The following is a 24684-nucleotide window of genomic DNA, read 5'->3' as shown; positions in this document are numbered from 1 at the left end:
TGTTCTCTGCTTCTACTGTGCCACCTCACATTGTGAATGATGTGTGTGCTAACTTCCACAAACTGAATCTACTGCTATGCTAATTGCAGACAATCTAGCTTAAAAAAAATTAAATCATAGGGAAGTATTCATCATAATTATGTAACATGAAGACAGACCAGTTTAAAAAACATGTCTCTGACTTGAGAATGAAATCAAGAACAGTAGTATTAAGTGTATGTTTTTAAAAATTTTAAGGTACGTAAACGTCTTTAATTAAAGCTGAGTGCATTTTTTCCAGTAAACGTGTATTTGGCAGTTGCAGTTCTAGAGCTTTTGAGAACAACAGATGCAGAAAGCAAGAGAGAACATAATGGATGAGTCTTGTCTTCCAAAAGTATAAGTGAGATTGCGACTGAATGCCATTTTCTGCATTCCTGGTGTTTCCCATAAAGGCTATAACTAATTACTGCAGGGCACTTTTTGTTTTGGTAGTGCATTTGTTACTGTAATAAAACAGGTTGTTAGGGGCTGTATAGTACAGACCTGTAATGCACGGCCTCAAGGAGTCCTAAAACTAAAAAGGTTGCATGGCTATGCTAGAATCGTGCAGTACAGTCTGATATGTTTATTTCCCTTCCCAAATATAGCAGCTAATTTGAATTAGATAATTTATAAATAAATTTGTTAGTAGACAAGAACTGAAGATAAAGTAAGTTTCTCTAGTCTATCAAGGCAGGGATAATGTATGTGTTATAAATATATTTACATTAGAGTTCAAAACTCATCATTAAAATAAGACCCTCTCCAAGGGCTCATGCGCTTTAGCAAGTTTCTAGTGTTGTGTCCTTGCTGCTGCTGTTTAAAAATATCTGTCCCTTCTAGCAGAAAAGGCACAGAGCAAAGAGCTGTACTATGTTGTAATGTGAGGTCTCTAATTTTCTGTTTATCTACCCTTAGTAAGAGGTAGTCTCATGCTCATGATGGTTATTGGAGTGGTATCCTTGCATATCTCACATCTACTTAAAAGTTTTATGTTGCTTCTACCTTATTGTATTTCACAATGTTTCTGAAAATGATGCTGTATCTGTAAATCATAGATTTGATATTTTATACAAATTATACAAATATTGCTATTTTATACAAATATTATATTAGATTTATGGTATTCTCCATATTGCAAACTTTGCTTGAAGATCAAACATGATTAATAGATGTAAATTTAGGAAAAGAGCACACGCACAGAGAAATGGTGCATGAGTGGTTGTTGGGGCTGCCTTGTTGGCTTGTCACAGGCACAAGGTAGCGTGTTAACAGAAAATGTAACATACAGAAATGAAAATAGAAAACTTTTGTCTATGTAAAGGTACAAAAGGCAGAGCAAGAAAATTTTCTAACACTCAGGATTATCAAGAAAACTGCTTTATGGGTGATATATAGGTCGGTGTAAGGGCCACATAAAATTTATTTTAGTTATTTACAGTATCAGGTAAGTGAGATATTGTCCAGTGGGCTGTATTTAACAGTGGAATTAAAATCGGCTCAGATAGTGGTAGCTGCTTTTTGCATTTACCTTTCCCAAATTGTTTATGTCAAACTGACGCAAGATATTATTAATCCAAATCTGCAGAAACTTGTGTGGGTTTCTGCTGTGCGGAGATCTGATTCTCCCGTGAATCATGGTCTGAATCAGAGCTTCAAAACTTGCCTTGATGGTGATAAAAGATAAACATGAAGAATTAACAGCTGATTTGAAAGAATAAAGGTGTTTATCAGTATGCTGCTTTATTATTTATTGATTTTTAAAAAATAATCAAGAAGTACTTAGATCAGCAAGTTGATGTTCTTTTATTGCTTTTTTGCTTAAATAGTACACTAGGATTTTCAAGCTTGAGCTTTACATTTTTAATCCAGAAATCACTCAACTTCTGTAGTCAGCTAAGAGATCCCTTCCAGAATTGTTTTTGTTTAAGTAGGTAAAAAAGTAAGGATTAATGCAATAAAAATAACTTCAGCAAACTTCCTTTTTTTCTGTTTTTGGAAGATACTGTATAGTGACACCACAATGAATTCGTGTTTATAATGTCTTAATCCCTAGTTAGTTGTAGTCATCTTGTTTGTTTGTTTAGTTAGTGTGTCCAAGGATTTGAGCATTCACAATACTAATTTTGTTTTGAAACTCATCACAAACATAAGTTGTCCTTCAGTAGAGGATTTGATGAGTTACTATAATGCTATTTTGAATCAGTCTTACTTCTGGGATATCTTGATTTTTTGATTAGGACAACTTGTTTCTTCTGAGAAGGGGCTTTAGGATGACTTTCGTGAATTGGCATGTACCATTTTAACTTCAAAAGTATCTGTTGTTGTAGCAGATTTGGGTGTATTTCATTTGTTGTTTTATTTGTCTGAACTGACAGGCATCCCTTTCTGATAAAGTAATCTGACACATGATAAGGTTTGCATGGGTCTTGCTTTGTGACAGGATTTTTTTTCTCCACCTGCAGATTCAATAAGCAATGAGGGTTTTTTTGTTTGGTTTTTTTTTTTGGTTTTTTTTGGGCTGGGGTGGGGAGAGGGTATTTGGTTTTTTTGAACAACTTTGCAGCAGGTTTTTCTGACAGGTGAATCATTCTGTAAATTACCCACGTTCTGTGTCAGGTTTCTTTGAAGAGATTATTCTGCCCCCCCCAATAAAGTTCCTATTCCATTTGCTTTTCTCTATTACTATTATTTGTGTTGTAGTAGTGCTGTTTTCCTCAATCAAGTTTCTTTGTAGTTTGTTACTCTGATGCTACATATGTAGTTCCTGCTCTCCAGTGCTTACAAAATGTTACAAAGAATGTGCCAGGCATTGGGCAGCACTGGGAGGAGGAGAGACTAATAGTAGTAGTGACAAGCTCACCACCAAGATAGGTGTGCTAAGTATGTTAGAAATTTGATAATTCCAAATAATATGACAGGCTGCTCTTTTTCCATATAAATGGCTGCTGGACCTGAAGATTAGGCAGAACTTGTGTCTCTCAGGAAATCCTTTCTTGTCTGTTCTACTCAGTTGCTCTTCACTGTCAGTAGTTACAATACTACTGTTGTGTGCTATACAATGCAAACATTGTTTTCACCCTGGAATTGGTATGTATTCCAGTTGTATCTCACAGTCCTGACACTTTAGAATTTAAAGAAATGGTTGCTCTCACCTGTTGGCTTCAGTTTTTTTTCAATATTTAACTGTTGTCTTATTTTGCTTGCTAGCCATTCTCATGCTAGGCTGGTCCAGTGATCCTGATGGTCACTTCTGGTTGTTCTTTTCAATGCTACTGTGTATATCCCATGTTGGAGAATTTGCAAAAATAGATTATACCTTGTTGTCTTAAATTAACTTTGGTTCTTGTACTTCTGATTCATAGTTTATTACTATGAGTTTTGGTTTTTAATGCAATCTGTTGATAAATTTTACTGCATTACTGTAGCGCATCATATCTTTTGAGAACAAGTAAACTAACTGTGCACACCTACTTTCTTTTTGCTTGCCCTAACACTTTGTTAGGGAGAAATGTGGTGTGTGTATTTGTTGGTAATGTGTTGCTGTCTGGGCTATAATCCAATATCAAATTGTATTTCTGTAAATGCAGTGATTTCATATCCTTGAAAGAGGTATACTTAATCTTCGTTGCTAAATTCAGACAAAGACTTCCTATTTGTTTTAGTCAAGGCTTTTAATCTATAAACACTTATTCACTAGGGCATTAAACTCTCAGCACTTAGCCCTTGAAAATTTCTGTTATTAAAGTCTATGTTTTAGACCTGAATGGGCTTGTGGTAAAATCTACAGATGAAAAACATCTTTTATACTGCTTGCATGGCTTTCAGAACATTTTTTATTCCATCCCTGGAAACTCTGATGGTTCTGTGTAAAAATATTTTGGCACCAGTGATGTGGTGAGAATTTTTAAATCATCCTGTCTTCCAGCATGTCCATTCTTTATTAGATTCTTTTTTATTCCAACTGTCTTATTAAAAAATGACTTGATCTAAAAGACTGTAAATTTCTTTGGACAGCCACCCAGTTTTCTTTGTTGATAAAAAGCTTATTGGTACCCGTGATGCTGAATTCACAGACAATATCTTATCATAATAGAGACTTCTGAAATTAATTTCCAATGTTGTCATCATGCAGCAAAACAGCATGTTTATTCCTGAAGTTTCTCAAGTTGTTCTTAAATTTTTGCAAGATGGATTTTACTTTTCTCTTGAAAAGAGCTCAATTCCTCTGCTGTACTTTATCCTCTTTAAAAATGTATTTTTTTTTTATTAAACATATTTCAGGGTTTTTTATTGCTATTTTTAGTATGTGACATTCTTTTTTCATATGTCTTTGCAGAGGCTCCTATATCGGTAAGCTAGCACACCATGCACAAGGAATTCCTTTGAACATTTGATGTAGTAATATTTTTATCGATCACTTCTGTATAGAACATATGCTAAAAGGAAGTCTGAAAAATCTATGTAATCAAAACAATTTATTTTGGAACTTGTCTCTTGAGGAGGTATTTGCCAGAATCTGGCTGCACCATTAGAGAGCAGCTTCACTGTGTTGTTCAAGTTGGCAGATGAAAATGTTCTCTTTTGATATTTTCATTTAGTTCCTTTGAAGCAATGTAGTTTCTCAGATTACCATCTGGTTTTTTGATTGTAACCACTGAATGAACCCAAAAGGTTCTTCTACTTAGCATATGATGCCATTTTCTGTTGTTTGGTTCAAAAACAGTTCGGTCCAGCCTTTAATGGCAATACTTTCTTTACAACATGAATCACAGATCTCGCATTTTCTTGTAGTTGTGCAGAGTGTACTGTGAACAAATGTCAAACCTTGTCAGATACAAACTGTGGCCTCAGTGTTGCACAGTGGTGCTTTGGCAACTTGCACATTTGAAATAGATAGTCCCATTTATTTTAAATAGCTTAAATGTAGTAATAGTTTATTTTTTAAATTAAATTTTAAATATTCCCATGTTTTCCAATCCAGAGAGCTGACTGTTTTTTCCTAAGCAGTCAGTTTTTCATATGTTCCTCACGATTGAATTTTCAATCTGTGTAACAGCTTAATCTTGTGATTGAGGTCACTGGAGTCTGTGCTCAACAACTCAGGGCATTACATCCCAAGTGTGCAATTTTATTGATTTCGGTAATATCATGTTAAGCTTTCAATCTGAACAAGCCTTTGTTTGCTTTAAGCTATATTACTCCATAATAATGATATATTTAAACTGGCTCCAGTTTAGATTTTATTTCACTGGAGCCTTTTGTTTCAGCTGCAACACCCATGTTGTGCTATGTTTATGACAGTGCTTTTATGGTAAATTTAACTTTTATTACAGACACTGTAACAAAGCATGGGGTTGCCTGTGAACAGTCTGTTTCTCTGTTTGACCCAACACCTGTCTTTCGTTCAGCTTTCACCTTCTTACTTACCCAGGTTTTTGCATTTGTTTTCTTTATTTACAGCTTACCATGCGGTGATTACCCCTACAGAGAAATCTCTATGAGGTTTTGTTCCTTTGTCTGTGGGTAAATTGTAAATCTCATACCAACTTCTAAGTAGCATGGTGGGTTTTTTTGGTATCTTCCCATGTTAGCCACAAATCTGGGAATTTTTTAGATTGCACAAGTCAACCTCAGCTTTCATTTTGTGTCTAGAGACAGAACCAATGTAACTCATGGCTCTTGTTCTGTTTAGAGGTGCAAAATATATTGTTTTATGAGGTCTCTGTTCTTCTTTTGGTAGCATTCACTGTGGCAACTGTGGTTGCTCTCTGAGCTGTAAGTTGGGAATTTTAGCCTCGTCTCTAGTATTGACAGTTTTGTGAAATACTTGCTCTTTAAAAAGCAGACCTTTTTCACTCTCCGTCTTTCTTTTTCAAGTCATTCAGCTGAGGAGTTGAACAAAGTAATTTCAGGTGGAGCTGGAAATAGAATCTGTCTCTCAGTGCACTGGAATGCTCTGCCTCCTTGGATGAGCGGGCTAAATCTGCTGGCTTAGATAGCTTGTTTATAATCACCCTTGTAAACACTGTAAACGGGTCTTGGTTCACAAACGCAGCCCAAGAATCCTACTTGTTAGTTTTCTATTGCTTCTAGTGCCTAACTCACTAGGGAAGTGTACATTCAGGTTCCCATTAGAGACAGGTTAAGATGAAGGACAGCATTTCAACTGAATGTCTTCCGTAAAGCACTGCTTTAGGGTTGCTTTTGTTTTCTTCTTCTGTGTCTTTAAGGGAAAGAAAACAACCACAAACCAAACAAACCTTGGCTTTTAAATTAGGTTTTGTAGTCAGCTGTCACTGCAATTATGATGCACACAAAAGCCCGTGTGTTTATATTTTTTGTCATTAATCTCTCATTTTGTCCTGCAACTGCACAGTTACAAAATTTGGAAGATTGAGAGGTGTAAATACTGGCAACTTTGCTGGTATATGCTGGGCTCAGTTTCTTCTGCTGTAAACTGTCAATGTCAACCTATATCAGGAGAATATGAGCCCAGCAATTCAAAACTTATATTTCATCTGGTGCACAGCTAAAAAACAAAACAAAACAAAACAAAAAAAGCACTCTGGATCTTGTTTCTTTACTCACCACTGCAAAAGTCAGGCCCAGTTTGGCCTGTTTATCTGTTAAAAATATATTTTTGGACTTCACAGGTATTTTGATGCAAATGCAGTATACCTTCTGTAAATTTATTCAGTGTTTCACCTGGGAGTTTCATGTAGTATTGCATGTGAAGTGATGGGCACACTGTGAAGCTGGAGCAATGGGGAATGAGCTGTGGCCACACTTGAGTGTCTCCTTATTGCTCATTTGCTTGGACCTGGGATGACTCCAAGTGGATCTGGCTGCATGTCCCTGTACAAAGCTGCAGTATGTAATAGATGTCTCCAGAGTGAGTGGAAGCAGCCAACCTGCTTTTGCATCCTTGCTGACCCTAGAGGTGGGACAGATGCAGTTTGCTATGTTGGGCAACGCATGAGCCACACTGCATTTGAACTGATTTGAAGTGTCTGCACCCCTGATGTTCTAATTCACAGCCTGGGTAAATTGTTCACAGGTGATCAGGAGTTACATGTGAGTTACTACAATAGCTTGTTTAAGTACTCGCATTGCTCACATTTACTCACATAATCAATTTTATGTAAATGACGTATTGTAACTTGAGTCTGAATGGAGAAAACATTCTTGAAATTATATGAAACCCCAAGTTTCTTTGAATCTTATTAAATGACCAGGGCGGGAAGAATGTCTGTCTTGAAAAAATGATTTCATGGTTCCAGTATGACTCAAGATTCCTTACAGAAGAAACATCCTACTTCAGTGTTCCTGGTGTCAGCAGAAGTGGTATGGTGTGAGCAATTAATGGAATGGGTAACACTATGCTGGTGGGTATTCCACACATTGCATCTTGCTGAAAGCTCCATATGGTTGTGAAGCATCCTTGTGAAAATCTAATGGTAAGCTGTGTCTGGCTAGAAGGGGGCTCTGCAGAATTTAAAAGGTCATTCAAGAGGAAAATTCTTTAAAACAAACAAACAAAACTATCCCCAAACCTTTGCTGCTGAGCATAGAAACCCTGGAGAGTCTCTGTTGTTACACAGGATTGTAGCTGAGATACAGTGCTGTGAAGTTTCAGGTCCGTATTCTTTACTCTGTTTTGTCATATGGAGTTTGGAGAAATGGCCATATGCTGTAGATACAAGAGTGAAAAACAGGGCTTTGAAAATGTTGTGGTTTAACCCCAGCTGGCAACCAAGCACCATGCAGCTGCTCACTTGCCTCCATCACAGTGGGATGGGGGAGGGAATCAGAAGGGTAAAAATGAGAAAACTCATGCGTTGAGATAAAGACAGTTTAATAGGTAAAGCAACAGCTACACACACAAGGAAAGCAAAACGAGGAGTTCATTCACTACTTCCCGTTGGCAGGCCATCTCCAGGAAATCAGGGCTCCATCACACATAACGGTTACTTGGGAAGACAAACGCCACCAGTCCCAACGTCCCCCCTGTCCTCCTTCTTCCCGCAGCTTTACATGCTGAGTATGACATCAGATGGTCTGGAATATCCCTTTGGTCAGTTGGGGTCAGCTGTCCCAGCTGGGTTGCCTCCCAACTTCTTGTGCCCCCCCAGCCTGCTCGCTGGTGGGGTGGGGTGAGAAGCAGAAAGGGCTTTGACTCTGTGTAAGCACTGCTCAGCAGTAACTAAAGCATCTCGGCATTATCAACACTGTTTCCAGCACAAATCCAAAACATAGCCTCATACTAGCTACTATGAAGAAAATTAACTCTATCCCAGCCAAAACCAGCAGAGAAAAGTAGGTGCAGCTTTAACTGGTGGGAACATGTAGGATCATCTTCTCACAGAATTAAGGAAATAGAGTCTTTTGAAAATGAGATGTTTAAAATGCTCCTGTTTGCTACTTACTTTCGGAATTTAACCATGTTGCTCTTGTTTTCAAGCTTATCTTTGCAATCAAGAGTGTTATCACTGACATTGCAGAGGCTTGGACTTTTAACAGATAGTTGAAAAACTTGGGAAGAAACTGAAGTGGGATCCCATAATGATAGGTGCTGATGGAGACAGTCTTTCTTACTACTGTTCAAATCTGTTCAGGTCTTGGAAAAAAAGGTCAAAATACAGCAATATGGCAGTAATTTGACTGCATTTAAACTCCTGTAGCTGCTACTGCAAGTGGGTCTGTATTAAAGGAATGACAACTGGAGGGGGAGTATCAAGGCAAGAAAACACGTCTTCACTCTTCCCAAATCTGAATGCATCTTCCCTTTTTACATGTGGCAGAGGTGCTACAGTAAAGGGGAAGTTGTTGTAAAAAAAAGAAAACTCAAGGTAAGCCACTTTCTTCTCAGTTTGGCAGAAAATAAAAATCATTAGTCACCAGGCTGGTGCTAACTCCATGACTTGTGTGACTGTTAACTAGTCTAGTGGAGCATTTACGCAAGGAAGAGGATAGGGATATGATTTTCTTTTTCCTGGCATTTTGTCTCATCATGTGGATCATCTTAAATATTGATATCCTCAGCAGTTAATATATTTTAATATTTAATATGGAAAATACTGTAATTCCAGGAGTGACACCATACAAGTGGAGTTCCACTGATCTGTAAGCAAGGTGATGACCACAACCCTAATTTTGCCTGTTCTAGAGGAGTACTTTTTTTTCAGCTCTTCCTTTTGATTTCTGTCTTAGAGCAACTCAAAGAAGGTAATCTTTGTTTTTGCATCTTCTAGAATTTTTCTTTTGGTTGGCAGAATTATAAAGGAGTGGGGAGAAGATAATTTCAATTGTGCTATAGCACAGATGCCCTAAGTTATATATTTATTATTTATTTTTTTCCTCTAAAGAACCCTGTCACATTACAGAAAGTACTGGCCTGTTTTGGGAAATGTGACATGCGAATTCATGTACTAAGGCTATCTAAAGAGAAGATAATCTTATCCTCAGGGCAGAGGCAGTTCCTCAAAAGGCAGTAGAGTTCAGTAGGAAAATGACTATTTTTTTTTTTCGAGCTGGAGCTTTCTTTTCTTTTTCTCACGTGTTACAAGTTTTTGGCTCCTTCTGAAAAAATTCTACTGAAGACTTTCTCTTGAACTTGTGTTACCTTCTCTTTTGCCTTTTTGTCACTCACCCTGCTGCTATGCCTCTCTCTCTCTCTTCTATTAGAATTGATAGTAATAGAAAAACTGTGTTTGTCTAGACTGGGAGTGCAGAGATAACTGACCTGGTGGTGTTTGAGTTAACCCTGGAGATAAAAGTTCCCTTCAGAGTCAGGCGAAGCACCCCAAAGACATTTTATTAGATTAGGCACACCACCAGGCAGTATTACTCTTTGGTATGAGCCGTTCGGTCAACACTGTTGTTAATACTGTGCAGAATGTAATTGCTGGAGAGGGTCAAAGGCAACGTCGAAAACCTCTGCATCACTCAGTTGCAGGATGCAGATATACTGCTCATGTTTGCATCTGTTGGCAGCTGCATTTATATGTGGACTGAGCCTTGTCTTTTTGTGTGTGTGCTGTCATAGAGATGTAGATTTGTTGGTAGCCTCTTCATAGTAAGTGAAACATGCAGGTAATTTGTTGTTCAGCTCTTAAAGCCATTATGTATATGATACATTGGCTTGTTATGTGGATATTGGGAACTTCAGAAAAACTGTTGTGTTTTTTAAATGTATATACAGTGCATAGTTGACTGTTAGCAATTAAACTCTGCTTTTAACCAGCATAACTATTTAATGCCTTTTATTATCTCTCTTCTTTTCTCTTGCTCTTGGCAATAATCAAAGACCTGACAAATTATGTCTCTACTGATGATGCATCTGCTTTTTATTTTTTTCTCATCTGCTTGCTTTGCCACAGAGTTTACTGGTAGATATGAATCTGACTGCAGCACAGAATCATTAGCTGTCTGAATTTTCAGTACAAGGAGTTTTTGACTCAGCTTATTATATCACTATTTTTGTGCAGTACAGTTTCTTCCAATGGCTATATAAGGACAGTGTGTACTTAAATGCTGTTTTACTTGCTTTGATACAGAATTTCTTTTTTTCCTTTCTTTTTCTCTAAAGCGTTATTACTGTTGCTAGCAGGATTTCCAAAAATAATAATTTAAAAAATCCCACAAAATTTTCAACAATTCTTTCCCATTTGAAACATATATAATGCACGTATTTACAAATAGTTTTGAATGTGAATATGTAAGAATATTTTCTGCCAGTGGACTGCAAAAATTGTTGTAATTTCTTAGCAGGGGATCATTTTCACTGACACCTCCATGTAATGATTCTCTTGCAGGAACATGTACATCTGGCAGTAGAATGAGATCCTATTAAGTATTTGCAAATAATGCAGCAAATTTTCCTGTATTGTCTTAACCGAGATTTCTTTATATTGTACTGAAAGTATTATAGTTATAAGAAATAAAGAGCTAGGCTGTGATCTCCTGTGGTAAGTATAAAGGGAATAAAAAAGTTGTTCCCTCACAGCATGCCAGTCCTTTGTAGCAAATGGGGTAGGGGTTATTTGGAAAGAAAAAGACACCTTATACACATCATAATACTGGGTTTAAATACATTATGTATGGGAGTGCTTAGGGACTGACTGCAAAGTTACATAGGTGACCTTAATTTGGGAACTGCATATCTTTTGAGGGATTGACTTTTTTGCATTAATAGCATCCTTTTTGATTTTTTTCTCCCAAGTGTGAAACACTTCTAGATAAAACTCACCATTTAATTCTGTTGTGTTAAAGGAACTGATACCTTTCATTTGTAATCCTGTAGGGTACTAATTCTTATTATTGCAATTTAAAAAAATAAAGTATTTCCTCTTTCCCCTCTTCTATTATTTTTATGTATATATTTTCAGATATGATTCTGGACCAGCAGGTGGGTTCTGGGCAGCTCAGTGAGGATGTTCGTCACAGAGTGCATGAGGCATTACTAAAACAGCATCACCATCAGAACCAGAAGAAGCTGAGCAACAGGATCCCAATTGTGAGATCCTTTGCTGATATTGGAAAGAAGCAGTCTGAGCCCCATTCCATGGATAAAAATGGTAACGTGTTGCTTTGTTTTGCATTTTGAGTTTTCAATAACATCTGCCTGTTCAGTACTGCATGTGCTTTGTACAACTCAGTGTGATTCTGCTCAGCAAAGCTACTGTGTAAAAATGGTACCTTTTACATGAGAGTGGTTCCTCTTATGCATTCAGTAACATACCTGTCTAAATTTGAAATTCAGGTATGCTGCACAATTCAGGGCTGTGCAGAGCTGTTCAAGGGAACTAGCTCAGGTGTTGGAAGCAGGCTAGGTGTGTTAGCATGCCATTCTGTCCTGGGTAATTGCCATGGCACATTATCCCTGGTGCAGCACAGCGTGAGAACACTTGTCCTTTAGGCACTCTGTGCGATCCTTTGGATGGAGCTTGAACGTCTTTGCACAGTGTTGCTCTGAACTGCGGACATGCTCCATTAGTGCCAGAAATGTGATACGTCTATTTTTGACTTCTGTTGACTACCCAGGGCCTATTTAGTTAAAATGTCATGGATTGTTGGAATAGTTTCTAGGTCTATGACAGTGTATGCATTAGCTATTGTTCAGCTGGTGCTTCAGATTTCATAGTTGAGTTTGAGAGGTTGGAAAATGAGAAAAACATTTTCAAGATGACACTGTTGGAGAGATGCTGCAAGAACTGTACCTTGTTTTTTCAGAAAATCACTTTTTGGAAAATCATGTTCATGAAAATGAGAGAGCACATTTGCAGAGCGGTTCTACAGTAAAATATTGGCTTAACTTTTTTCTTTTTTGCTTTTACAGAAGCCTTTATAAGTTGTGCTGTTGTTATAGGTTAATCATAATGAAAGATATTTCTTGTTGCCCCTTCCTTATTTACATAAACACAGGCCTGTGTTATGGAACTTGCAGCCAAATTTTGCAAATATTTACAATTAATTCATTAGAATTATACATTGCAGAGTTACTGAGCCTCTGTATCCCATATCATCACGATACCCACAACATTTTTGTCCTAACACCATTGGACTATAGTGGCTCTTATTCCAGAAATCACCTTAGTTTTAGTGAAATCTTAGTCCCTTCTGCTGTCTCTCTGGTTCAGGGCCCTACCGAGCTCCCCTGGGAAGCTCCCTGAGAGGTGGGGAGTGAAGAAACAGCCATAGCACAGGGAAGGTGCAGGGTGCAAGAGGCACCTGTGTGCTGTGAGGCATAGAGCAGAGGGGGAAGGAGTAGTAGTGCAGCTGATCTGGAAAGATGGGGCTGTTGGTATAAAGATTAACTTTGGTTTCAAAGAAGGACCTTTTGTTTCACTGTTTGCTGTATAGTTTTAATAGGTAGTTCTAAATCTAGCCACTTCACTGGGGAAGACTCTCAGACCTACAAGGCAACATATGATTTCATCTGAAAAGGATATTAAAAAGAAACATATTAATTATGCCAAAATATCATTTTAAGAGTAAGGAAAAAATAATATTTATTAAGATGTGTGTGATTATGCATATGGATGCATAAGAGTAAAAGTAAGTAGGATGATTGTCCATCCTTTTTAAGGCAACATTCCTGTTGATTTGTGCAACTCTTGCTGATGACTTCAAACAAATATTAAGGATACGCTTAAGAAAGTTAATGCTATAATATTTCTATTCCTCAGTTTCCACAGGACGCAAGATGACAGCTTGCATTCTGTAAGCTTTTTGCTCTAGATCTTACATAACAAATAAGCAGTAGGTGTCCTTAAAAAGACCCCTCAGGGCAAGCTGTGAAAGTGTCATAAGCTCAATTTCAGTAACTTTCTGTGTCTGTTAGTAGAACTGATGCAGTAATTCACTCCAGAAACATCTCACTTTTGCCTAAGTTTCTCTATCTAATTCCCCCCCTCCAAATAGATTCTGATCAGCACAGCATCTAAGTCCATATTAAACACACTAATTTTATATACTCAGTGGTTAGGCGATTCTGTAAGTAGGGAGACACATTCTTACAGGTTTTCATTTGTCTGTGCTTATTTTGCAAGATGAAAAACTACTGAATTCCAGTTCACATGCGTATGTAGAGATGCCTCAGAGCGCTCCAAGCCCTGGTTAAAAAAACCACTTAGTCACTTTCACTATGTTAATTTAAATTAAGTTAAATGCACCATAAACAATACAAATCTAAATAATTTCAGGACCATTTATATAAAAGTAAATCAGCTTTTTATCTAAATTACAGTGAAGAGTTCCAAACTCAATCTTTTTGGACACAGATGTCTTTTAATCAGTTTGAAGCATTGCTCTTCTACTTGCATCCTTTAAGTGCTAATGCACATTTGGCAGTCTCCTGCATTGACCTCTTCAAATAGATGATGGCCCTGTGATAAAGCAAAGAGGTATTTGTTTATTCTAAGTTTCTCTCTTACCATCCATTACCCTGTTACATTAAAAAGTCTGAATCTTATTTTATTGCCTGAACTGTACTAAAATCAGTATTAGCTTTAGAAGAGGAAAAATTAGTCTGAAGTTTTTGGTTTTAAAAGGAATCACAATTTTTTCCCTTTTCAAGACAACAGCAAATAAGTAGCTCATGGGCTTGAGTGGCAGCTATTGCCCCAATACTCCAGGATTAAAGGAATGGGGAAAGAGATGATTCTGGAGAGCTGCCTAATTTCAGGCACACTGACTGCTACCTCTTCTGGCATACTCTTAGGTATTTCTTTACCCTGGGTAACTTGGCATAGTACATGGTGTGTAAATTATGCAGGAATCTACGCTGAAATGCTCAGCTTTCAGGAACTCTGCTATCCTTAGAAGCTTGACCAGGTATAGCAGTGAGGTTTCTGATCATTTTCTTCTGCCATTGCCTTATGACCCAAATGCTAGGGTTCAGCTACAGTGTTAGGCTCCGTGCAGCTATATATTTCTTTTTCGATTGCCACGGAGCGTCTGTACAAGCTTCTCATAACAATACAAAAATGAGTTGTTAAAAAATAACTGGATCAGGTTAGAAAGAAAAATCAGCTGAATGTGTGTAAAAGAAAGTAAAATTAAGGGATGTAAATACCTTATATTATTGTCAAGAATGTGCTGTGAGACACATCTTTGTTTCCCGAGGACAAACTAGTAAAATGCAATCAAGACATCATTTTAGTCTGCTTATTCTCATTTGTGCACAAACATTGTGTAGAATGTCTAAACATAAAATATTCTGTATATTGCCAACAGTAGCAATATTGTTCTCTCTTTTTAATACAAAAAAACTGCATTAAAATAGTAAAATATTTTGTTATCGCTTTTACTTTCTGGATGAGAAGCTTAATTCCTAGAAAACTGCAGGGAGAAAACCAGATCATGTCAGGTACTACTGATGAGCTTACAGCTCAGTTCACCCCTATCAGAGATCAGTTTTCAGAAACTGCAAGTGCCAGAGCTTTAGAAGGGCCACTTATTTGCCCCTGTTGAAATGAGGCAGGGGAACTTGGACGCTTTTTCTGCACAAAAGGAAATTCTTAGTTTGGTTAAATTTGGTTTTAGTGTAGATAGTTTAACTGATAACAATCCTCAGCAGTCTAGTTTAAAGTAAAATAGGTGGTTCAGAGCCGTAAGTCCTTGCCATCTGGGTTGTGTGGTACAGCTGAGGTTGCAAACCCCCTTCTTTGTCCAAGTTCTTGACTATGCTAGCTTATTAATGTATCAATTTCCAGATATTCAGGAGCAAAGTCTGAAAATGAAGACAAAAACTTAAATTCAATATATGGCTGTGCTGCTGACAGACCACTGTGATATCTTTGCTGGAAGATAGTTGTACATATGTTCTCCCTCCATTTTTTCTTTGTTTAAGAGTCCGTCAGACCATCTAATTAATTTGCTTTGTATTTAGTAGTATTATCTTTTGTTTACAATGGCTTTTCTTCACATCCTCTGCAGGGCTAAGATGTCAGGGTGCTATGGATTTACCATGCATTTTTTATGCTGCCATGCTGTGTTTAACTTTCACTTTTCATTAAGCATCAAAACTGTGAGAATTAAAAGCCTGCTTTTGATGTTCCAATAAAAACCGACAGTCAAATTTGGCATAAGAGCAGGAAAAATGATTTTTTTTTTTTTTTTTTTAAATCTAATTTGACACCAAATACCCAAAGTAGAGGGTGGCAAGTAATTATAGTATAAATACTGTAGAAGGCAGGTAAAAATATGAATCTTTGTCATTAGTAAATCATCTTTAGAAAGTTTGGTTTGTAAAGCAATTTAACTTATTTTTATTGAGATCAATAGGTTTTTCACTCTGACACCTGAGAGCTGTGCCTGTAAATTCCTATGACATGGTCTAAAAAGCTAATGACAGTTGCAAATATATAATACCTTTCTATTGTTAGAGGAATGCTGAAATAATTACATAAGCCTCTCCCCTTTTATAAAGGGTTCTGCAATTCAGAATTTAAGCATGTGTGGCATGGAAAAGTAGCTGATGTGCTGAAAATGTAGTTCAGAAAAGAAGTTTTCATCATGTAAACTTTTTAAGTGTTTTTGACTGGCTGTTTCACTTTTAATCTAGGCTTCAGAGTATGAGCACGCGCGTGTGTGTGTGTGTGTATATATATAGGTAATGGGATCTAATAGACCTTTTACTGATAAAAGTTGAAGAGGAAGGAAGTAGGGGAGCATGGCCGATTGAGTGACTTGTAAATTATATTTCCATGCACCTTTCTGAAGTATTCTTTATCCATAATAACATGATCTTGTGCCTGTTTTCTGTGCCATACATATGCCATTTATAACCGCTTCTTCTCCCTTGATGTCAGAGCAGACATGTTTTTAGTGTAAAAATTGCATTATGCTATATATCATGTCTGATTTTGAGAAATTCTGAAATTCCAAGGAGAAGTTTATCAATATGCCAAAGAGCTTGAAGAAAAGCAATGGCATATTAAATTGGGGATCTTCAGAGTTAACAGCATGAGCTGCTGGAGCAGTTCATTTTGACATATTCTTTTGCAAGCCTTTTTCCAGTTATTTCAGTTAGTATGATGGGCTGGTTTGGACTTCTTGATTGTTTTATGCTAGTATGAGCACACATGGAGGGGTTTAAGACTGTGCTTGGGTGTCTAATTTAGGACAGTATGCTTTAGTATCCCAGTAAGTCTAAATTACCAGTTATGTGATGTTGTTCGTTACTTTCCTCATTTTCCCAATCTCTCCTAAACATCAGTTCAAGCATTTATACCGTAAGTCAGAGCTAGCTTACAGCATGTGAAACTCTGACGTCAATGCTACGATGTGGAGAGAGACTGACATTACTTGGAGCCATACGAAAAGGGTAGGGAGGTATTCCTAGGTACATGACCGTGTTCCTTCATTTTGGGAAGAAGTCACAGTGAATGCCATATATATACCCAAGTTTTCTGGCAGTATTGGATCTGGATCAGGTGGATTGCTCCAGCTTTCCTTGAAGAGAAGGCAAACTCAAAGATGGTTAATTCTAGCTTAGATTAGCTAATGCTGTATTTCTTGTTTTATGTTCTTCTCAAATGTATATAATTTAATCAACTTGTATTATCCCCAGGTTTTTATATTACTGAAATATAACTTGTATTTATGAACATTTTCATCTGATATTTATTCTTTCTTTCTCCACACTTCCTTGTACCCATGATAAAATGTGTAATCTATATGTATAAAACTGTATCATTCATCTTTGTATTTCTTTATTTTGCTCTGTCTTTGTTGTGTCTGTCTCTAACAGGCTCATCTCATCTCTGTATCTTCCTCATCTCCTATCCTTTGGGTTCTGTAAACTCCCTGAAGGTTCAGAGGTAGTATAAATACCTATTCTTGCTTGGGCTTCAGAACATTTCAAATGTACACCCATGTCTTCATCTCAGTTTCTTGACAGCATGCAACTTCTTGCTATAGTGATTTAAAAAATACCTCAGGCCTTTGTCAGCAGCTGGGGCACACTTAAGAGAAGCTTGTGTGGAATTATATTGTTTTTGGGGAAAAAAAGTGCTATTTCTTTATAAGTTCATTTTCTTACATCAATTTGTAAAACTGCATATCATAGCATTTTAGTTAAAACTGCATGACTTCATGTGAATTATGCTTGAGATTCAGGTGTAGCATTAGAAAAACAGGTAAAGTGACTTCTTCCTCATCCTCTTAAATTATGTATCATTAGTAAGCACCAAATCTGCTTGCAGTTACACAGGTACAATGGGCGTGACATGGTTCTCTACCGTTTTAAAATGTTATGCACCAAGAGGCCTGAAGGTGCATATACAATTCAGCCTGCAAAGATGGTATCACTGCTCTGTTATATTAGAATTTTACCATATACTTAGGAAAACTTACTGTTTTTCAGTCCTTGATTTTTGATCTGGACAGTGTGTCCATTTAGATTTGGAAAATTGGTGATTAGTTGCAGTGAAAAGTCTGAAGATTGTTATAGCTGGCTTGCAAATCAGATTTTTTTTTTTTTTTTTTTTTTTCCGAATGAGAAGAAATCTATATGGTCTAGAAATATAAGCAAATTCTTTTCTGATTTAATTTCGTTTGATATGTCAGTTGCATCCATTTGTTTCCATTAACTGTGATTTGTACCTGAATACATTGTTCTTGGTTTTTGTCATTGGCATTCTGGAGACCTCTTGGATTTTTTATTAATAAGTACAATACACATAGTTAAAGGTCTTGAGCTTTAAATTTTACAGAGTAAGAGTATGTTGCATGTGACATTAATTTACCGGGATTAATTTTTTTTTTAATTTGGCAGGACTAATAGTCTCAAAATGCTGAGCTCTATCTTCAAATGCAAACTTCTATTAGTGTAACAAATATGGACCTTATTTTGATGGATTTTGATTTTTAAGTGGCTTGGCTTTGCATGACATAATATTTTTTTGTGTGAATTCTTGCTCTATTCAAAGCTCTGGCAATTTCATATTATCTGAAAAAACCCACTATTTTTTTATGTACAACAATTTAAAATAAGATTTTAAAAAGTGTGCTGATACTGGCTTTTTAATACATAGATAGATAAGCCTTAACACCCATTTCAGTGTGGTTTTATCTCTTAGGTGTAAGTTCCTTTGTATGTAGGCTGGATATTTCAATGACACCACATTGTGCATTTGTCTGACTGATACTTTAAAAAATCTGAATGGCTCTGTGATGAATTCTCCAAGAATGTAGCTCTTCAGATGCTTAATGTAGATAGACTGCAGGATAAATCAAGGTTTTTAAAGACTCAAAGTAATACATTGCACTCTTAAAAAATAAAATGCTGTATTTACCCCATACAATGTGTAAATAAACATTTTGCTTGAGAGCGCTGAAATGGAACTGTCAAAGACAGGGCATGGAAGAGCTGAATAAAATGGCAAGGTTGTTGCTGCTCTTATTCCCTCTTATAGGCAGTTGATGGTTTATGCCTTCACCATTCCTACCAGCCTAAACCCCATATTACCAACTCAAAGAGTAATAAACCATCGCAAGTGTTTTTTCTCAGACCAGATGTTTAAAGCCTGGCTAGGGTTTGGTGTTAGTTTTTGTTTGGTGTTAGTTTTTGTTTGGTGTTAGTTTTTGTTTGGTGTTAGTTTTTGTTTGGTGGTGGTTGTGTTTTGTTTTTTGTTTTTTTTTCTTTTGCTCATAATACTTTGAAGGCTCCCATATCATAAAGGTAAAATTTGGAGAAAACTTGGATTTAATGTACCTGTATCCCAGAGGCAGTTTGCAGTGGTGACTGTTGACGTTTTGGTGGAAATCAGAAAGGAAATGCTTTTTTTGTTTGGTTTTGTTTTTTTTTTATTTTGTTTTTGTTTGTTTGTTTTAGTTTAGGTATGATGTGACAGCTCCCCTCTTCATTCACATAGCTCTTTAATTGATGGGACCATCATGGTGCCAATAACTGCATCCTTCATTCAGAGGAAACAATCAGTTGCTGAAATCAAAAGTGGCTTGAGGATAAAGCATGTGTATAGTTGCCAACATGCTTTAGCAAACTGAGTATTTTTAATGATGTTGGAAAACCAGCGTAGCGTGGTGATGCCAGTGTTCACTAGGTGTTGCCATCAGTATGCTTTTGGTCCTTCCCCATTGGGAATTGCTCATGTACTTAATAGTATTCATCCCAAAAACATCTCCTTTAAGTCAACATGAAATTACACACAAAATTAAATTAATTTATGAATTTTTATGGCTTCATAGCTCAGAAGTAGAGGAAGCTACCAAATATAAAAATAACCATGTAGGATTGTAGTCCTGCTCCTATGGAGAGGGCCACCATAGCACTACATCTGTCTACTATCTAGTGCAAAATATACAGGCATTTAACAAACTAAATGTATATAGGAGCAAAAATCTCTCCAAAAACCGGTACTCCTTGTCTTATGTTTCTGCTGAAGGGCCACACAGAGACCAAGTTCCAGATTTGCATTTTACTGACTGTATTGGTGCATAAGAAACATGCATTCCTGCAGTGTGTTTAAGATGCTCTTTAAAAAACTTTCCCCATGACTGTCACGTGAAAAGTGAAATTACCTGTCTTCCCTACCTTGTATTTTTGATTGTTATTCAATACAGTAAAAAAGCAAACTTCTTGTTCCAAGATCCAGAAAGCTGTCTTAAGTTGCAGAGCTATTTAAACATCTCTTACTGCCTCAAGGTAAAACTTGTGTTCTTTCAGATTACTCCAGCATATGGGTATATCAAAGTTTGAGGTCTTCTGTTGGCACAGAAAAAGAACATATGCTATTCTTATAAACTTCACATACTTACTGGTTGTGGCTTTTATTTCTTACTGTGTATATTTTTACATATTTTTCTCCTAAAAGAAAAATGGACACAATGTTTAAAAGTTAGCCTTTGGACTGTTATGCTAATTGTTTAGAGGCTTTTGACACCTCTGATTATTATGTTAAAACTTCAGTATTTATAACAGGTGGTCCATGCTCCAACTCCTTTGTTGGTCAATATTTTTATCTCCCTGGCAGATATCCCTGCTCTCATTTTCTTGAATTTTTGGGTCCAGAAAAAAAAAAAAGAAGTAAATCCTCAATTAGCAACAGAAAGATAATGAACTACTACTTCTGTTGCTTTCCTGTAACATCTTCATAACATATGTATATTAGTATGAGTAATTATTACAAGTAATTCCCCTTATAGTACAGAAATAAAATGTATATATTATTTTTAATAATTCTAATACTACAGGATGATTCCTGTAAAATAATCTAAGACTGCTAAATAAACAATACAGAGAAAAATTACAGTGCGAAGTAGTGTATGGGGATACATAGTGTAAAGGTGATGGTGTAACAATGATGAAACTCTGTTTTTCCTTTAGATTCTAATTAAAACAGACAAACTGAATGACCATTTATAAGCATCTCGCATACTTAGTAATTTCCGGCTTCCGATTTGCAAAAGTTGTCTCCTGTGACATTTAGGAATTAAGTCTTTTTTTAATGTGAATTCCTTTATGTTACATTAATACGTTGCTTTCTGAAATCAAGCCTTTATTCTTGTCATATGTAAATTCTAATCCTGATTTATTTTTATCTACTTCGTTGGGTTAACATGCTTGTCATGTTTGGTTTTTTGCCATTCTCTGTTTATTTCACTGTAGTGCTGAACAAAAGCCCTAATTTCTATTCTTGTTTTGATCTGTCAATAGAAAATGGAAATATTTACATTTTTAAGTGATACATTTAATAATAAGATTTCTAGCAATACATTTTAAAACATTCTGTTCTGTACTTCCTAATCAAAGTGAAATCTCTCTGGCTATGCTACCAGGATGCAGCACAAGAGTCTAAAAATTGTTTTGTGTCATGGGAGATTTGTCTAGTGGAAAATGAGATGTTGATTTTCATGAAAACCAACCTTTTCCTTGAGCAAGTGTTTCAACTGGGGATACTGTAGTGCTCAGCTGTGACAGAAGCTGGATACTTCAGTATTTTGGCAATGGTTGAGATACTCTTGCAAGTCTCCTGTCCTGTCCAGACTGGCTCCCGTGAAGCACTCTGTTTCCTGGCTGTGGCTGGGGACATGCTTGGACTGCAAGTGTGTGTGACAGTGGTGTGAAGGGGACACACCGTGGCTCTTTGAATTGCCCAGACAATGTGCCTAGCTTAGGACTTTCTGACTGTCTTCATCTTCAAGTACCGTGAACATATGGTCTTTGTTACTGTGCAAGTTTAGGTTGATTTTCACCAGAACCAATGTTTTCACATCATCATTTCTCAGTCATATGAGAGACTTTATTTGCTATGGAAACAAATATATGCTGGGCACGAGATGCTGACTCTGGGCCAGTTGGACTCTGTAGTTATTCCTGGATATGTGTTAGGGCAGTAAGAGATAGTTGGCTCATATATTTGGTACTTTTTCCTGTACTTTGTTGTGGTGCTCAGAGCTGCGCACAGCTCCTGCCATGCCAGGGAGGGTGGAAGAGTGAAGGCAAGCAGGGGATGGCTTGTCACCCTGTGGGGTTTGTGTGCTGCCCTACTGCCAGCCCCACACCCTCGGTGTGTGCGTGGTGGCCTCTGGCCGTGCACAGGGACAATGTTCGCATTAAGTAAAAATGTGCTTTATGTGACATATACTTGTTACTTAATCCTGTTTTTCTTTTTGAGCTTTTGTTGGCAAAATTTTGTTGGTCACAAGGCTTACTGTTTGCTTACACAAGACTGAGGCATGTTTAAAGACTTCTCATCTTGAGATATTTTAAAAACTTCTATAAAATACTAAATCCTCACTGGAATTCTTTGAAAATGTGTCTGATGAAACATTTGTTTTACACATGTCAATAATCACATTGTTTAATACTGAATTTTTAAATCATTTTAATTTCAAATACATCTATTTTTATAGCAGCCCACTTTTGTGCTCAGGTTTATAGCTGTTGTTAAAATCAGGATGTTCTTATGCGTAAATTTATGAAAATTAGTAATCCTGTTTTACTCAGTGAGGAGTATTCTTGTAGACAGGTGTTGCCCAAAATTGGCAGCTCCTCAAATTACTTAGAAAAACTATATGAATGCAGGACTTTCCTCAAATGTAATATCTTAAAAATTGTAAGCTTTAATTGGCATAGAAGGTTTGTCTTCCAGTATTCAAGAGTATCTTTTGCATTTTCTAAATTATGTTCTCCCATTCCTAACTGCATGTGATAAATGTTCTGTCTTTTGAGAATGTGTTATTCTAAATAAGTCTTTAATTAAAATGCCATGTTTAGATGCTTCATACGCATATGATATGAAATGTATGTAGTTCTTTAACAGCTATTTCATTAGATGTTGCTTTATTTATAGAAGTAGTTGTTAGTATTCTGTAATAACGGTACTTTTTTTAGCAGGTCAGATTGTTTCCCCACAGTCTGCTCCAGCCTGTATTGAAAACAAAAATGATGTGAGCAGAGAAAACAGCACTGTTGACTTTAGCAAGGTAAGTGTTCACTGATGGTGAAGAGAGCTTCCTGACTACCAAATAGATTTTCTAAATTAAATAAAATGAATCCATGTGTATCAGGAAAAGCTGTGAAGTGCAAATTTTACTTCAGCATTAAAGTTTTGTGTGCACTGCAACACAGTTTGTATATAACAAAAAAGAATTTTTCATTTTCTCGATAAATTACTGGTAACAGGAAATCACAGTTTAGGAACATAGATAAATTTATTGCATGACAATGTCATAGGTGTATATTTGTAGGGGGAATTTTTACAAATTAACAGAAAATTATTTAAGTAGGAAAGTAATTCAGAATTCTTATAATTCAGATTACCTCTCAGATTTTTACTTTTTGTAGAAGTAATGTATGAATGCAAACTACGCTTTTTATAACCTGAACTCGTGGATTCCAGATGTCTCAAACAGAATGTGTTTCTGTAAACCTATAACTTAATTCTTCTGGCGAGCCAAGATATTTCAGTACACTTCACAAAAGATGTTAACTGTTCAGTAGTGGAGATTGCAATGACAGTTCAATGTTAGATAGCAAAGAAAAGCAAACAGCTTCTCAGCTTTAATGTAAAGGAGAATCCTAATTTGTTTAAGAAGTCTGTATGTACCTAAAACAAACTGTCACATTAGATACAGATGACAGACCTGACAGGGATAGATGACTTCGGCTGACACATTAATACAACAAAGGTTGAGTAAGTGAAGAAAGGTGATTTAAACCAAAATTCTGAAGAACAGCACTTTGAGTCTGTTAAATCTTAATGTTAGTGCAACTGAGCTAAAAGTAGAGTTATGCGATTGCTCCATCTGGTGCCAGACTTATTTCCTAGCAGCAGTAGCTATTTGCACCATTTGAATTCTTGACTGAACATGCTAGACTAGGAATGGTATATGGCTGAAATAAAGATGGGAAACAGATCTTTTTGTGAAAGAGAGTGAGAAGAAAGGAGGCTGGCTGGGGATGTGTTATGGACCACAGTTCTGCAGAGGTAGGAAGGAGATACATAAACAGTGACAAGTTGTTAAAAATTTAATGCTAATACTTTTAAAATATTTAAAACTAAGATTATAATGCTTTCAAAAGTCAAGTATGATTTTGGTTTCCTGATATTTATATTAAAAGTGTTAACTAAAACTGATTGTTCTGGCAAGTGTTCTAATATCAAGATGTAAAATTTTGTAAAGGATATCAAATATAAATAAAGCTATCTATTCAAAATTAAGCTGTGCAGAGGTGAAGCTCATAACAACCCAAAGGGAATGACATGATTTTCAGTAGTGCTTTTCTTGGACTTTTCCCCAATTTCTTTGAGTGTTGTAGGATCAAAATCCCAGTCCGTTATCTAGCTGCATGATGTTTGTATTAAACAAGAATGGGGGCTGCATCATTTGATCTTTCACTCACTATTTTTGTAGTGCTGCAGCTTTGCTGATCAAAAGAGCTCTTCTAATTAAACTGGCCTGAGCAGAGATCAACATGTCTTCTTTTGGCTAGCTCGGCAGTGTTAGATACCAACAAGGTTGTCAGGAATATGAAGGGAACAACTTTTGTTTGCAGGAATGAAATAACAGTAAAGGATTGTAATCTAAATACCTTTTTTGACTGCCTTTAAAAAGATCCATTTATCCTTTTGAAGATGCATAAGTAAAGTACAATTTCCCCTTGAAATGTGCTATTGCAGTAAATCCCAA

General features: G+C 36.5%; 1 protein-coding gene across 3 annotated transcripts in view; it reads left to right on the top strand.

Annotated features, from left to right (window-relative positions):
- Positions 1–24684, top strand: part of SLC4A10 (solute carrier family 4 member 10) — a 124233-nt gene that overhangs the window by 56422 nt on the left and 43127 nt on the right. For 2 of the 3 annotated variants that reach the window (XM_075028582.1, XM_075028581.1), the window contains exons 6-7: positions 11412–11600; positions 22886–22977. In XM_075028582.1, the coding sequence (XP_074884683.1) occupies positions 11412–11600; positions 22886–22977 (281 nt within the window). The remainder of the gene's footprint in view (positions 1–11411; positions 11601–22885; positions 22978–24684) is intronic. The other variant, XM_075028583.1, reaches the window with a different exon arrangement.

Source organism: Buteo buteo, chromosome 5 (assembly GCF_964188355.1).
Source record: "Buteo buteo chromosome 5, bButBut1.hap1.1, whole genome shotgun sequence".
Classification (NCBI taxonomy): domain Eukaryota; kingdom Metazoa; phylum Chordata; class Aves; order Accipitriformes; family Accipitridae; genus Buteo; species Buteo buteo.
Note: the sequence above shows the minus strand (reverse complement) of the source record. Positions and strands in the feature narration are given on the sequence as shown.